Genomic DNA, 17216 nt, shown 5'->3' with positions numbered 1-17216 from the left:
CATTGTTGTAATTGGAATATTAAAGTGCCCTGCAATTACCACATTTTGATCAATAAGTTTGCTTATGTTTGTGAGTAATTGTTTTATATATTTGGGGGCTCCCGTATTCAGTGCATAGACATTTATAATTGTTAGCTCTTCCTGATGGAGAGACCCTGTAATTATTATATAATGTCCTTCTTCATCTCTTGTTACAGCCTTTAATTTAAAATATAGTGTGTCTGATATAAGTATGGCTACTCCAGCTTTCTTTTGACTTCCAGTAGCATGATAAATAGTTCTCCATCCCCTCACTCTCAATCTGAAGGTGTCCTCAGGTCTAAAATGAGTCTCTTGTAGACAGCAAATAGATGGGTCTTTTTTTTTATCCATTCTGATACCCTATGTCTTTTGGTTGGAGCATTTAGTCCATTTACACTCAGTGTTATTATAGAAAGATATGGGTTTAGAGTCATTGCGATGTCTGTAGGTTTCATGCTTGTAGTGATGTGTCTGGTACTTTGTGGTCCTTGCAACATTTCACTCACAGAATCCCCCTTAGGATCTCGTGTAGGGCTGGTTTAGTGGCGATGAATTCCTTCAGTTTTTGTTTGTTTGGGAAGACCTTTATCTCTCCTTCTATTCTGAATGACAGACTTGCTGGATAAAGGATTCTTGGCTGCATATTTTTTCTTTTCATCACATTGAAGATTTCCTGCCATTCTTTTCTGGCCTGCCAAGTTTCAGTAGATAGGTCTGCCACTACTCTTAAGGGTCTACCTTTGTAAGTTAGAGCCTGTTTATCCCTAGCTGCTTTCAGAATTCTCTCTTTATCCTTGTATTTTGCCAGTTTCATTATGATATGTCGTGCAGAAGATTGATTCAAGTTATGTCTGAAGGGAGTTCTCTGTGCTTCTTGGATTTCAATGCCTTTTTCCTTCCCCAGATCAGGGAAGTTCTCAGCTATGATTTATTCAAGTACATCTTCAGCCCCTTTCTCTCTTCTTCTTCTGGAATTCCTATGATATGGATATTGTTCCATTTGATTGCATCACTTAGTTCTCTAATTCTCCCCTTAAAAAAAGATATTTTTTAATCTTTTTCTCAGATTTCTCTTTTTCCATAATTTTATCTTCTAATTCACCTATTCTCTCCTCTGCCTCTTCAATCCGTGCAATGGCCGCCTCCATTTTATTTTCCATATCATTTATAGCATTTTTTAGTTCCTCATGACTATTTTTTAGTCCCTTGATCTCTGTAGCAATAGAGTCTCTGCTGTCCTCTATGCTTTTTTCAAGTCCAGCGATTAATTTTATGACTATTATTCTGAATTCTTGTTCTGTTATATTGTTTAAATCAGTTTTGATCAATTTGTTAGCTGTCGCTACTTCCTGGAATTTCTTTTGAGGAGAATTCTTCCATTTCATCATTTTGGGTAGTCCCTGTGGTAGCTCCAAACTGCAGGGCACTTCCCCTGTGCTGTCCAGAGTAACTGTGTTGGTGTGCGGGGCCACAGGCAGACCCGATGTCTGTCCCCAGCCCACTGCTGGGGCCACAGTCAGCCTGGTGTGTACCTTATCTTCCCCTCTCCCAGGGGCAGGGCTCACTGTGGAGTGGTGTGGCCCCTGTCTGGGCTACTTGCACACTGCCAGGCTTGTGGTGCTGCTCTGACGGGACAGGGCATATTAGCCAGTGTGGATCCACAAGGTGAACAGGGGTGGGAGGGGCAGTCTTAGCTTGCTTTGCCTTTGGTGGTCCCTTGCAGGAGGGGACCTGCAGCATTGGGAGAGAGGCAGGCCCGTCAGAGGGATTGATCCACAGAAGCACAGTGCTGCGCGTTTGCAAGGTGCAAGAAAGTTTGGTGACGGGAACTGGTTCCCTTTGGAATTTCGGCTGGGGGATGGGAGAGAGAAAGGGCACTTGCCAGTGCCTTTGTTCCCCCACCGAGCTCTCCTTCTGGGGCTCAACAACAGTCCCTCCCAGTCCTATCGCCCTCCCTGCTGTCCGAGAGCAGAGCTGTTGACTTTTAACATTCCAGATATTAAGTCCCACTGGTGTCAGAACTCAAGGGGTTTGGTCCCTCTGCTTTTGCAAGCCAGACTCGGGGGCTCTGCCTTGCAGGGTGGGCTGCCCTTCCACCACCCCGGCTCCCTCCTGCCAGTCCGTGTAGCACACACCACCTCTCTGCCCTTGCAACCCTCTCTCATGGGTCTCTTGTCTATGCTTGGCTCTGGAGAGTCCGTTCTGCTAGTCTTCTGGCATTTTTTCTGGGTTATTTAGGCAGATGTGGATGGAATCTAAGTGATCAGCAGGATGAAGTGAGCCCATCGGCCTCCTATGCACCATCTTCCCTGAAATAATTGTGTTTTGAATTTTTTTAATGTTTATTTTTGAGAGAAAGAGAAAGTTGAGTGGCAGAGAGAAAGGCAGACAGAGGATTTGAAGGGGGCTCTGTTACAGGGCTTAAACCCACGAATGGGACATCATGACCTGAGTCAAAGTCTGACACTCAACTGCCTTTGCCACCCAGGTGCCCCATGTATTTTGATATTTATTGCAGATGTGCACACATTTGTCAAAATTCAAAGAATAAAAACATGAGAGCAGACCTTTCCACTGTGTATAAAATATCATCTCCAAAGGAAAAAAAAATCTCTAAATAAATATTTAACTCTAATTAATGATATGTACTAAAGTATTTAAAACAGAAAAGTGTACTGTCTATAATTTGAAATAAATAAAAAATATGGTAGATTAATAAATTCAAAGAGGAATGGAGATACACACAAACATATACACATATATGTGAAAATCAAGCATAAGAAAATATTTGTCTAGGTTTTGGTTATATGAATATTCCCTGTAAAGTTCATTCAAATTTGCTGTATATTTAAAATTTAAAAGAAATAAAATATAAATTTGAAAGAAATACAATATAAGCGATTAAACTTTTACACAATTAAGAGAAATGTTTACATCACCTCAAATAATCGATTTTAAAATTTTATATTTGTTTACTTATTTGAATATCGTCAGAACACTCGTTTTTGTGAGGTCTTTATAAAAGATTTACATAAACCTAAATGGCAAAATATCCAGCAGAAGGTTGATAGTGGAGGAGGGGTGCACAGGTGTGGTGCCAAGAGGAATATGGGCACTCTGAACTTGGGCTCACTTTGGTTGTTAACCTAAAACTGCGCTGAAAATAGTAGTAAGCACAACATATAGAGTTACTGAATCACTATGTTGTACACCTGAAACTAAGATAACACTGCATGTCAACTATATTCAAATAAAAAAAATTAAAAAGAAATTACCTTGGAAAAACAAATTTTAAAAAAGCTTGTTAAAAAAATTGAGAAAGACTAAAAGAGGCAAAAACACAACCACATTGCCAGGATTTCTGATAGAATATATAAGCAAACTTCTGACAGAATGTTTAATATTTTTAATGTTTATTGAGAGAGACAGAGAGAGCATGAGCGGGGGAGGGAGAGAGAGAGAGAGAGGGCGACACAGAATACAAAGCAGGCTCCAGGCTCTGAGCTGTTAGCACAGAGCCTGACACGGGGCTCAAACCCACAAACCTTGAGATATGACCTGAGCTGAAGTCTGACCGTTAACCAACTGAGCCACCCAGAAGCCCCTGACAGAATGTTTAAAATAGAATTTTTATGTTGTCCAATATTTCTACCAATTGTTAGTGTAATGACTGACAACCCCATCTCTGAATGGGCTGTTTGTTTAACCCACACAACTGATAAACTCACAATCACTTTCAGACAGCCTGGTGACTAGTTCAACAACTTAACTAAGCACGTTTTTTCTAGTGTCTAGCCCAGCAAATATGCTGTAGACTACTAAATTTCCTGTAGACTACTCTCTATGAAGCAAACTTGGCACTGGCTCTCCCTGAGGGCCAGTTCCCTTGCTATATATTAAATAAGGTCTTTTATTGTATTTTCAACCCACTCATTTGAGAGGTTTACTTCACCAATGATCACAGGCATACCAGCAAGTGTATTTAAGAACTTAATTTGAATCATTTTGTTCAGCAGCTACTTAATAAATGTGTGTTGATATAATGAGTGAATGCATATTTTTGCTGATGAAAACCTGGACTTGAGTGTTAAAGGAAAAGAAAACTTTTTTGGAAGTTGGAAAATCTGGATTCTAATATTAGCCAAGCAACACCCACCTGTGTGATCCTCAACAAAGAACTTTTCCTCTCAGGTCCTTGGCTTTATATATATTTTTAAATGGATTGAGTATTTTCGACTATTTTGTGGCTCTAAAAACCTAACTCTCAGCTCGTACATAGGGAACTGATGCCTGAAACAAACAGTGAGTGATATTAGTTAAAAGTAATACCACACACTCATTTGTGGTTCATATACCGTAGGGTGTTTACCTTTTAAACATGCTGAATATCAAGCTCATGAATCAGGATATTTCCTTTCATTTATAATACAGAGGTGTGGTAATTGAATTCACAATAGAATTTTAATAATTGAAGATGTACAAAACAACTTATAATTAATTTACACATTAAAGTAGTGAATGCAAATGCTATCATGCAATATATTAATATTAATGATCAGATAAAGGCATTTCTACTTCATTCACCTTTAACTCACGACCTGTTAACTCACAATCCTTTTTCCTACATCTACAGTGTAGCATATCCACATTGAACCCTGTTTTAAACAACATACCTATATTTTGTTTTTTGAATATAAAGTAGCATAATGTGCTTAATTAGCAAATAATAAGGATGTGTTAATAGGTGGATTTTCTATCAAGCTAATATGATGTAGTACTCTCCTCGCCACAGAAATGGTGAGAAAAGACAACCAGATCTAAAGACAAGAAGGCTTTGGAAGTCAACCTAAAGAAAATGAACAGTAATGACAAACATTTCATTGTACGTAGGTCCTAATATTTTGGTATTTGTTGATTAGTAAACGAATCAATGACTGTTAGAAAAACAAGGGTAAAACCATTATTTTAACTACCAGGATAATTTTTAAAATCATTGCATTGGAGGAAGCACTGTGACTCAAATCACATGAAAATCCATATTGGGATGGTAGAAAACATGATATGTGCCCAAGGCTGATACGTAAGAAGTTTTCTGGAATTCTCACAAGCTTGGCTTTAATGTACTATATAAATTTGGCTTTATTTGCCTACTTTGTTATACTTTGTGAATAGATGTAAATAGAATGCTAAAACATCATATTTTTAACGTTTCAAAACTTTAAATCTTCAATGCAAAGTAGCTCCAGTCTTTCAAGTTATAGCTACTTTTAAAGGTTTACAAAAAATAGTTTAATGTAGAGTCAGAGAACTGTAAAGGAGCATCCTGTTTTGCATACCACCTTACACATCTATAATAACAGTACTGCTTTGAGAATTCATTCTTGAAGGGATAAAATGACAATTTTCTGTAGCAGGTCTTCACCTTGAGAATTTTAAAAGTTAGATATATCCCTTTCTTGACTTAGTTTTGTTAGGCAGAATGATTCAGTCCACTGCATGCCAATTTTCCCCAGTTTATCAAATATACCCTGGTTTGATGGAACAAACATGCAAGCAACACATCCAAAGGTAAGAAAACTATTTCTCTCCCCTTAGAGTTCCAGAAAGGACAAAGTTAACCAGGAAAAAGCTAAGACGATCCTATAACCACACACTGGGTATTCACATCAACTTGGAAACACACACAGAATTAATTTTGGCTTTAGATATACCTGATGGCAATTCTAACTTCCTGTTAAATGTGGTGCTCTCCATACGCATTGAGAGAAAATCTTCCATGGCCCCTCATGTACTGAGGCCTCATGTACAGAGACACTGAGCCATTTGCTCTGGACTATCTTGCCAGGGATATTTGGATAGAAAACTGTCTTGAAACATAGAGATAACACCTCTCACTGGAGCAAAGAGAAAGTGTATTTATAGCCTTAGAAGAGTTTGTATGTCCATTCACAGAGAAGGGCAGGAATACTTGCCGTCCAGAGTAATAAAGGTCATGTTTTTCTCTGACACAAAGAAAAGGCAGGCTTATGGGCCATACAATAGACATGGTGTCCTTCAACTCACATATCTTCTCATGTAGCATTCTCTGTGATATGTGCTCGTTTAACCTTGTCTGGGAACTAGCTCAGTTAATACTGGAATTTCATTTCTCAGAAATAAAATTCCAAAAATGTTCTTATTTTTCAAACATAATTTACTTGACTAGAAAAAATCTGTGATTTATTAATAATATTCGGCCATTATGATGTATATGGCATAAATAGTTCGATTTATATATTAATTAGTGCAGTCTTTAATATTTAATTGATTATTTGACCAGTACTCCCTCACTCCCTTCATTGCCACCATTTGTTGCTCTTATCTACTGTGCTATTTGCTTTCTGACCTCTGCAGAATATATTAACATTTTAAGATCCTTCTGTTGAACATGCTACAAGCAGTCAGATATTTCAGATGGAATGGAACAATTTTTCCTCAGTCAGGAAATAATGCTGCTGGGTTTGCCTGAAGGTTTCCAGCCTCTAAGCAGTCATGGTTTTGATGAGCTGTTTAATGTTTGTCTCCTGCCCTAGAGTTCTCTCCTACTACTCTCACCAATCCACAGGTACTATTCTTTAATACCAAAAGAAAAAACTCATCTCCCACAAATGACATCTTTGAAGTATTCTATAAAATGGTGCATAGCAGCACTCTATGGATGTATTAAATTATCCTAACTCTGTCCATTTATATAGTAACTACTCTCATAGACAAACATTTTGATTTAGAAGGTAAAGGAATCATAAACCCCTTTTGATTTGCAGGAGTAGTTCTGTACCATTAAGTTGGACATAGCATTCTCTGGTCACATAAAGATGTAAGAATTTTAAGGTCTTTAAGTGGCACCACTAGGTATACTCAAAGAACACTCCTGTTGTCCTCATAAGGTCTTCCTTCAAGCCTGACTTTGATTATCAGCAGCAGCAAATGATGCAGCAATGTGATCAGCGCTATAGGTAAGAAAAGGGATGTAAGGTATAGTTCTGTTCCTAACAGGATTTACAACCAACCAATTAGAGTATATGACAATATGCTAAAATATTAGGACACACATATTAAGGGTTGTAAATACAATAAGAAATTATACTATGACGGGAAATTATGACCCAGAAAGAAGTAGAGACAAGAAAGAAATAGAGAAAAGAGAGTAAGAAAAATCCAAAGAATGGAAATAAAATAAGAAACCAGGATGGTACAGACAAAGGAACCCAGGATTTCTGATTAGGTGATACGAGTTAAGTTCTAGTTCTGTCCTTATTGGTGAGGATAGTCTATGGTCATGCTGAGATAACAAACAACTCTCAAATCTCAGTGGTTTAAAATGAAAGTGTTTTGTTTTATTTTGTTTTTTCTCTCTTTCATTTTACCTTTCAAGACAATCACTAATTACCTGGGTGTTTTACTCCTCCTAGTTATTTAGATACTTGGGATGATTAAGCAACCACTACCTTGAACAGATGCTGTTTGTAATGCTAGAGGAAAAAGAGAGTTCAGGAACATTTTGTAAGTGTAGTCAAATGTTCAGTCCAGATGCATTCCATGGCACTTCTATTAACTCATTGGCCAGAACTACACACACAGTGCCATCCAACGACAGGGATATAATATCCTACCTTCCTACAATGTGATCAGAATGTGGGGAGGATAGGAAATATATGGCACACAGGTCAAATTACTATAAAAAGTTCTCATTGTGTACTCTGCATTATTTAGTCTCTGTATATTCAATCCTAAATCCTTTCTCCTAAATTTCTAGGTATGTGACAGTAAAAATTACTATACATTTGTGAATCTAATTTCCTCATCTAAGAAATAATAAAATTCCTTACTGCATATGAATATTCATAATTAAATGACCTAATGTATGGAATAAAACTATTGAATCCTTACATTTGATGTTTCATAAATGCCTGTTGGATAACACAGCAGTTAAAACACATGACAGCTCCTTCAGACATACTGTGGACTATAATTAGAATTTCTATAATTAGCATGATGAATTTATATGGTATTCATTTTTATCTTGAGACACAGACATAGGTTTTCAATCATATTTATGTGTACATATAGTTATAAATGATAAAAATATGTACATATATATTTATATTTCTATCTACAATATATTTCTATGTAATCTGACAAATAAGTCACATTTCACTTTTTCTCCCTAACGAGGATTCATTATACAGTTGGCACACAGACATTTGGTAAACATGAGTCCTAAACATAATATTTGTTTAGACTCAAAGTACTGACATCTTTCTGGGGAAAATGTGGAAAATAGCTAACTAATTATATCTCAAGATCTAGTTTACCTATTATTTATTTTATAGTTTCTTAGTCAATAAATATATTCAATACAGTGGAGCCTAAACCAAATAGAAAATCTTCTTGTGTATTCCTAAGTCTTACAGAAATATAGACATTTATATTCTTTGTGATTTAAATAAAACCATTTTTATTTAAAATAAGTAATAACAAATAATAGGAAATAACAAATAATAGTAAATTAATTCATGTATGCTAAAATAATCTATTTTAAACATTTTATTAAGTATTTCTCTGTTGATCTTACTATGATAAATTAATAGAAAAATCATACCTAATTTATTAATAATTATAATAAACTATATACTACAATTATATATACCATATAATATATGATTTCAGCCTTATTCTAGTCAGCAGGTGGAATCATTCATTCCATACATATTTATTAAATGTTGGCCATGTGCCAAATACAATTTTAGGTGCTGTAGGATAGCAAGATGAATAGTGGCTCACATCATGATGGAAGGGAACAATCCAGTAAACTAATAAATAAGTCAAATATACACATACACATATAAAACATATATATTTCTCATATAAATATATATGACAAATGGTGATAAGTTCTATAGATGAAAATGTATTTTAAAAGGAGAGATAGAAAATGTCTGTGACTGTAACAGTTTTTAATTATGGTTTGTGAAAGCCTTACCACTAACGTTGCAACTAAGCATAACTGAAATGGGAATCAGTGGAAAAAGGATGGCAGGGCATTTCTGGAATCCAAATAATAATTGATTCAAACAGAAATAAAGGCAGGGTTCCTGGGTGGCTTAGTCGGTTGAGCATCTGACCCTTGATCTCAGCTCAGGTCTTGATCTCAGGGTCGAGTTCAAGCCCCGTGTTGGAGCCTACTTTAAATAGATAGATAGATAGATAGATAGATAGATAGATAGATAGATAGATAGACTATAATGAGCTTAATCCTCAAGGTCTTGGGGAAATAAAGACCTTGGATTCCCTGTGGTTGGGTAGGGGTGTTGCTAGTGAGTGGAAAGTACTTGGTGGGGTTTTGGCAGGGACTGGCACAACCTAGGATATTCTTTACTTTTGTCAAGATACACACTTTCACACACACATTCACAAAATGCCTTTTATAACTTAATTTTACCTCTGTCCAAAATTGTTGGAAAGTTAGGTATTACTAATATTCTCTGCCATTTTGTTTTTAAATAACAGTAATAATATATTATCTGTAACTATTCAGAGGTAAGACCCATAGAGATGGAAAAGACTGAGAGGTAACTTTGATCATTTGGAGTGATTATCTGTGTTTCTAAAACAGGCTTGACTCACTGTGTTGTTTCTTTTCTTTAAAGGTTTAAATCTCATGGCAATACATGATAAATAATTTATCTTCAATATCCACATTTAATTCAAAATGGTTTGTTTATAAACGTACACTGACACATAAAAACCTGTGGTATTATATTTAGCAGAAGAACAATAAAAACAGCATAGCCATGCATTCTGCTGATCATTTCTCCGCCATGGAGTCAATTAAACAGTATCAATTATACTCATCGCACCAGAATGAAAAGATTAGAAAGGCATAGTTTCCGACCTCAAAACATATAACTCAGGGGAGACAAACAGAAAGATTAAATAATTACTAGTATGTAACAAAATAAGCCAATACATTGCATTAATAGTGTTTTCAGAGTATTCATAAAGCAGTTATTATTTCTAAAAATTGGAGTAGGATGAAACTGACAGTCTGTGAGGTAGGGAACACAAATGATAATTGAAAGGTAGCAGAACAGGTCCAATTCTCCAGCTGCATTTACCTAGAAACTTATCTCCTTTCACACATGAATAAATTTCAACAATGATTTTTGACATTGAAGTATATTTTCATATTGTACTTATTTTATTTCTTTTCTGGCTATCAAGCTTATACTTCACATTACCCTAGTCAGTTAATATATTTAATAAATGTATGCATTCATTGAATCCCTTAATTTTCTATAAAATTGATTTTTCATATATAAAATTAAACTGGTACATCTTTATAAGATTGTTTGGAGATTAAATAAAATATGACATTTAAGAGCTTACCCTATGGTCTGGCACATAAAAATCCAAGTAAAAGTTACCTATTTTATCAAAACGCTGTAATATTATGAAAGAATTTTAGCAAAAATATATGCATGAAAACATACATGTATTTATACAACACAGGTTTGAACTGGGTGGGTCCACTTATACATGATTTTTAAAATAAATGTAGTACAGTAGTATAAATGTAAATTTTCTTTTCCTTCTAATTTTTAAAAATGTTTTTTTCTCTAGCTAACTTTATTGTGAGAATATAGCATATAACACATATACAATACAAAATCTGTGTTAATCAACTGTTTATATTCAGTCAACAGTAGCCTATTAGTATTTAAGATTTGAGGGAGTCAAAAGTTATGCTTAGATTTTTGACTATGCAGGGGTCAGTGCCCCTAACCCCATGTTAAATAACCCCATGTTGTTCAAGGGTCAACTGTACTTATATTTATTTCAAGTGTTTCTTTTAAGACAAGTAACATAAGAAATTTTAAAATATATATTTTCTCCAATAATTATTATTATTATCTGCTTTCTATTAAGACCAAAATGTATTGATTTGATTTGATTTAATCTAATTTGATTAAATTAATTTGATTGGATGAAACTGCTTTAGCATAATGATCTGTTATTAAAATAAAGCACTAGCTTAATTAATATAAGTATAATATAATTAATATAATTAATTAATTAACATAAGTAATCTATATAATTTATAGTATGTCTAAATATCAACTTATTTTATGTTTGAAAATATTTATAATAAGGAAGCGATGTATTTGCCCAATATAAAATAACATGAATTTTATGAAATTAAAATGTCTAATGATTTCTACAAATTCTAATTCTTTGTCAACCTATATATCTCCAGATGGAATAGATATCCTTTTTTATTTACTTTTATTGCTAATTAAAAAACATAACACTTATGTTTAGTTTAAAAAGTCCTAAACTTAATATGGAAATGACAGAAACTATCTGATTGATTAGGTTAACAGATTTACTTATTTTTATAAATCCATTACTATGGCTTAATGTAAATTTTAATGATTTTTTTTCAATAAACCATCTCTATATTTTGTCAAGAAATATTTAATTCCCCAAATTATAAATTTCTAAATTAGTAATTTCTCATTTTTAAATGTGCATTTTTATATGGAAATTTTATTCTGAGGGCATATACTGACATAAGTGCTCCTGAGTGAATAATAAAGCAGACACCTAGTAGTTTAGTTCATAATTGGTAGGCATTGTGTGCAAATTCAGAATGGTGACTGTACCTTGTGTCGCAATCTTATTAGAGGTTGGTAGGATTTAAGGCCATATCCTGCTTCTTTGGTTGGCCTTCCTTCTGACTCCAGCAAAATGAATCCAAGAACCAAAACAGCTGACCAGCACTTAAACATTCTTATTGCTTTCCACCTGTGAAAATTAGCATTGCAAGTAATCAGAAAATGCATTATATATTTTAAAAATGCATCAAGAAATATTGAATAGTGCGTAGAAATCTCCACAGATCTAATCAATACTTGTAGGCAACTGTCAACTGAATGCATAACAGGTAAGCCTCTCCAATTAAAGATTAGGATCCCCTTCATCATAACAAACAGTTTTTTAAAAAATTTCTCACTCGTACAGCTTTACACATTACATACATAGAAATATAGAAGCCAATCAAAATGTATTGAGGAAAAAAATAATTAAAATCAAGTTGAAAAAAAATGAAAATGAAAAAAAAAAAAACTTTAAACCATGGTTAATTTTCTAAGCATCTATATAGAGTACAATTATCAACATACTTATAAATCTTGAACTCCTCTTTGAGTACATTTGATGAATATCACTTAACTAAAATAATTCACTAGTAAAGACTGCTGACAGTTGGATAAGGCAGTCTTCTATGGTAGGCACTTCATAAACTGAGGTACAACAAAAATTAGGCAGACAGTTATATTGAGTTGTGAGTGCATTTTTCCAACACTATCACAAAGAATATTTTCAAAAAAATTCTTCATAATTGCTTTAAACTCAAAACTATACGAGTCTGCTTCTCTGTGTCTTTGGACACACAAGAGAAATTGTAAAATGGCATAAATTTATTATCATATAACTCTAAGCCCTCTTCCTAACCAACAAATAAATGCTTTGAATTAAACTATATTTCTTTTTATCATTTTCACCAACATATATTTGCACCTAATGTGCCAAAAAAAAAAGAGCTATTTCTGCTCCTGTCTAATCCATACCGTACATCTGACTTCTTGAGAAACTTAACCAAGTATTTAACCATGCTGGTTACTGTTTTCTAAACTCCCCACTCAATTATTAATGTCCATCTTTTAAGATGCTCAAATCTTAGGGTTTTTTAAGATTTTTTAAAGATCATTTTTCTCTTCTACTTTTTCAATTTTCTGAAAGAGTTGTGTATCTCATTCTAGCTAATTTCTGAACCGAGCCCATGCAAGCATTTCTATCACCCTATCCAAGTAACATTTCTTTTTTTCAAGAAATGGTCACTTTACCTGGAATTTTATGACACCCCTGACTTCCATTTCTGTAGAATTTCTGTAAAGAAAACTCCTTCTCAGCCCTTTTGCAAGTTCATCCCACTCCTTTGCTTCACTATTTAATATTATAGTTTATCAAATTTTGTTGTTAGCCACTTACCTACTCTATTCATGCAGCCAAACATTCAACATCTGTGGTTTTAATTACAGCTACCTCCTGCTTTTTGAAACTTACCTTAGACCACTTTGCTTTTACTGAACAGCTACATTAGTACCTGTTTTCACTAACCAAAAGAAATGCGAAGGCGATTTTTGCTTTCACAAAACAAAAAGGTGAAAGGGGTTAACAGTATTGAGCATTTGTTTTGCAGTCAGCCCTTAAGGAAGCAGAGCGCTTCAGGAGCATGGAGTAGAGACAGTGGCCCAAACAAGCTCCTTCCCAGGCAACTACATTCAACATGTCAGCACCAAGCCACCAGAGCTTTGAACTGTGTCTGTGAGCGCCCATGCTTTATCTTGATTTACTTTGTGCATCTGTGAGCAGGATGTCTCCTAAGGTATCAGAAAAGACTTAAGAGGGGTTTTTTGGGGGGTCTGAGAACATTCAAAAATTTTTCTGTATAAATTAATGACAATTCTTTCTTCATTTTATGCTTTTTGGCTTATGAAAGTTTTTATAGAAAGGCTATACTTACAGATAGCAGGGGAAACATTTATATTATTGCTTCTCATCCAATCTCCAGATTGGCATAGTTAGCTTACTTAACAGCTCCACCTTTATGTTTCAAAAACAGTTTATAGTATACAAACCCCACATAAAGTCATGCTTTCCCAGATTTCCACTCATTTATTTACTCAAGCCAGAGACAAAGGAGACAGATTTGTCTCCTTTACCTTTCATATCAAACCCATCCTTAAATTCTGTTAGTTCTACCTTCAAACTATATACCCCAATCATTAGTTTCTTTCCAGTCTACTGTCAATACCCTAGTTCAATTATCAGCACCACTTGTCCCCTAAATTGCCTCAATCACATCCTCAGTGGCCATCCACATTTATGCACATACACCTTGAATTATTCCCTACCCAATAGCCTGAGTGATCATGTCAAAAGCAAATATCATGATGTAATTGCCCTTGTTAATAACTTTAAGATATACTCATTTACCCTTGAAATAAAAACCAAAATCCCTGAAATAATCTATAAGTGCCCACAGAGTCTAGGCTGTGCATATCTTTCTCTTCCTCCAAAGAACTGCTCTCCAGCCACACTGAACTTATTTGGTCCATTCTCACTATAAGACTTTCATACAGTATTTCCACCATTTGAAATTCACCTCTCCCCACCCCCATTTATCACCCAAAGGCCTTCACATATCAAACATATCCCTTAAGGGTTGTCCTCATCACACCAAGCCTGAATTGCATTTCTTAACTACTCATTCTCATAGATCAGTTCCCCTTTATTTCAGAGCAACCATTTGTAATTAGACATCATTAATGTGATAATTTGAACAATGTTGGTCTTCTTCACTGCATTATATAACTATCATCTCCTTCAAAGTTCATGAATGCAGGGATCTGGGTTGTTTGTTTTTTTTTCTTTTTAGCATTATATCATCTGGGACTGGCAAATTGTCTGGTACCTACTAGACACTCAATAAATGAATGCATAAATGAATGTCATCCTGCATTTAATAGTAAAAAACAGATTGTGTTTTTTTGCATTTTGATGAAATTGAATGCAATTCTTATTTCACTACCACTACAAAATGTCTGAAAACTAACCCAGAAAACTAAATAATTTCATTTGCAATCCATCCCTTTGCTGTCATTTTGATGTATAGTCTAATCCTTCTCTCAGAGGTAAATATTTGTTTATAAGACAACTGGATGGAATATTTTAAATCCAAGATAGAGCCCAAGAATAAAGCAAACAGTACCAACTGAGCTGAAGGGATATTTTCTAAGGGTTCTGAATACTATTTTACTCTGTTGTCAAACAGGAGAGGGAGAAAAGAGGTATGATCACAACCTTGTCCCACCATGATGGGGTAAAGGTGGAGTCATAAATTTCTTAAGCTGAACATTTAAGGGTATCTCTTTTTCTTTCTCTCTCTCTCTCTCTCTCTCTCTCTCTCTCTCTCTCTCTCTTTAATGTTTATTTACTTTTGAGAAATCGAGAGAGACACAGAGCATGAATGGGGGAGGGGAAGAGAGAGAGGGAGACACAGAATCCAAACCAGGCACCAGGCTCTGAGCTGTGAGCACAGAGCCCGATGCAGGTCTCAACCTCACAAACCACGAGATCATGACTTGAGCCAAAGTCGGTGGTTTAACCCAGGCACCGCTTTTTCTTCCTCTTTCTAATTCACTCTCACACACACACTCACACACACGCACACACACTCACACACATATATTCCACAGGGCTACAAATATTTCATATACTATATAGACTGAATGAACAAAATTTTAATAGGTGACCAAAAATCTCATAAATTTTGGGTAAGTAAACTTCCACACATTGATAATTAGTTCAACAGTCTCCTGAAATATTTTCTCTGCCAAGAGGCAATAGACTAGGAATATTTACTTTAAGAAATTTCACCAAAAGTTAATAACAAGTCAACCTGTAAACCTTCAGTGCATCATATACAACTTATTTATACCATTTAAATCTACTTTTCATATTACTAACCATGATTAATTTTTTCATTGATAGTCCTATAATTTTCAAGTATAAAATTTCTTAATAATACCAAGTTACACAAAATTTTAAAATATAAATGCTTTATCTCAGCACCTATCATGCAACTGGAGTGATTTACTTGATATCACAGAAAAAATGAAACAACTAATATTAAAAGTCATATCTCTTTGTTTTGTATTTCTAGTACAGATAGGCATTTGAGCTCAACACTAAGTGTTAGACAAGACAAAAGAACACAACCAATTTCTGCATTTATCTTCTGTGAAGGGCTACCTTGCAAGATTTTCTTCACTAAGATATTACTAAGAAAATATTTGAATCCAATTATACAGCAATCAATTAGCAAACTAAATAAAAAGATGACTCTTCTTGATGGATGCTCAGAAAATAATCATCATTTTCTTATTTCTCTTCAGCTACAGGATCCAAAGGATGCCATTATTATGTCTTTAAAAGTTCACTCATCCACAGAAGGTGTTCTGGAAATTGTAAATCAGTAGTAATCGATACCAGGATATACTGACTCATGATCTAACTTTCTCAGTACTATAACCTCTGACAACCTGTTAGCTTTTCATAATTAATTGGCAGTTTGTGATAGCTCAGTAAGAACACTGAGGAGCATGTGACTAAAACAAACCAGCTGGAACAGATGGTGCAATAATGATCCTATGACTTTTCCTTGTAACCCCAACATGTATATGGAAGCATCAGAAAACAATCTCTTTATTAACTTAGGGAAAACAAAATGTTCACAAATCTAAAAAGTATCTGCTGAATGTTTGATTTAACACAGTTAGACTCAAAAATGGTAAGGGGAATGGAAAGAGGTTTCTTTTCTTCAGAAAATAATATTTTTCTCTGAATCAAACTATTTTATTCACCATATGGTGTAACATGCTGTGCTGCTTATGGCAGTAGGATTTAGAGTAGTTACATGATTTAGTAGATTCAAATATTTCAGGGATTTTGATTTGTTTACACATTCTCTAGAATCTCACCATTTGGGAAAACAAACTAAGAGTGTTCAAGTATTGCCTTAGGAACAAAATGTAGCATTTGAGATGGGGAAGGAAACTGTGGTATTATGTCTATGAGTGAAAAGAATATCAAGGTGAAGCAATTCCCAATATTATCAAAGGTTGCAGAAAAGTCAAGTATCTGAGGGTTTCACCGGAAGTACCCTCACTGCCTCTCACTCCAGCCTAGAAAACTACTATAGGTCTTCCAAGAAATATCCCCAGTCACTTCCTTTGTGAAATCTCCCCTGTCAATTTCACATGGACTTTGCTGCTCTCTGCTGCAATTTTTACATATCTCCCTTAAGTGTCTTTTCACCTTGCACGGTGGTGATTGATTTAAGAAGGTTAACATCCTTATATAGCTGCAGAGGGAGATACACTAAACTAGTTCAGTCACAATCTAGGGAGTTTCTTAACTTCCATAGACTTCTCTGTTCTCTTCTGAAACAGGGAGGTGGCCTAAATTATTACTACTTTTTTTTCCTTTTTGGTATTCTATAATTCTATGAGACAGAAAAATTGACTTTT

General features: G+C 34.8%; 1 protein-coding gene across 6 annotated transcripts in view; it reads right to left on the bottom strand.

Annotated features, from left to right (window-relative positions):
* FSTL5 (follistatin like 5) overlaps positions 1 to 17216 on the bottom strand; it is a 1137298-nt gene that overhangs the window by 718310 nt on the left and 401772 nt on the right. For all 6 annotated transcript variants that reach the window (XM_047857444.1, XM_047857446.1, XM_047857448.1 and 3 more), the window contains exon 3: positions 11727 to 11868. In XM_047857444.1, coding sequence (XP_047713400.1) covers positions 11727 to 11868 — 142 coding nt within the window. The remainder of the gene's footprint in view (positions 1 to 11726; positions 11869 to 17216) is intronic.

The sequence above is a fragment of the Prionailurus viverrinus genome, chromosome B1, assembly GCF_022837055.1.
Source record: "Prionailurus viverrinus isolate Anna chromosome B1, UM_Priviv_1.0, whole genome shotgun sequence".
Classification (NCBI taxonomy): Eukaryota; Metazoa; Chordata; class Mammalia; order Carnivora; family Felidae; genus Prionailurus; species Prionailurus viverrinus.
This window is presented reverse-complemented; position numbering and strand designations above follow the sequence as displayed.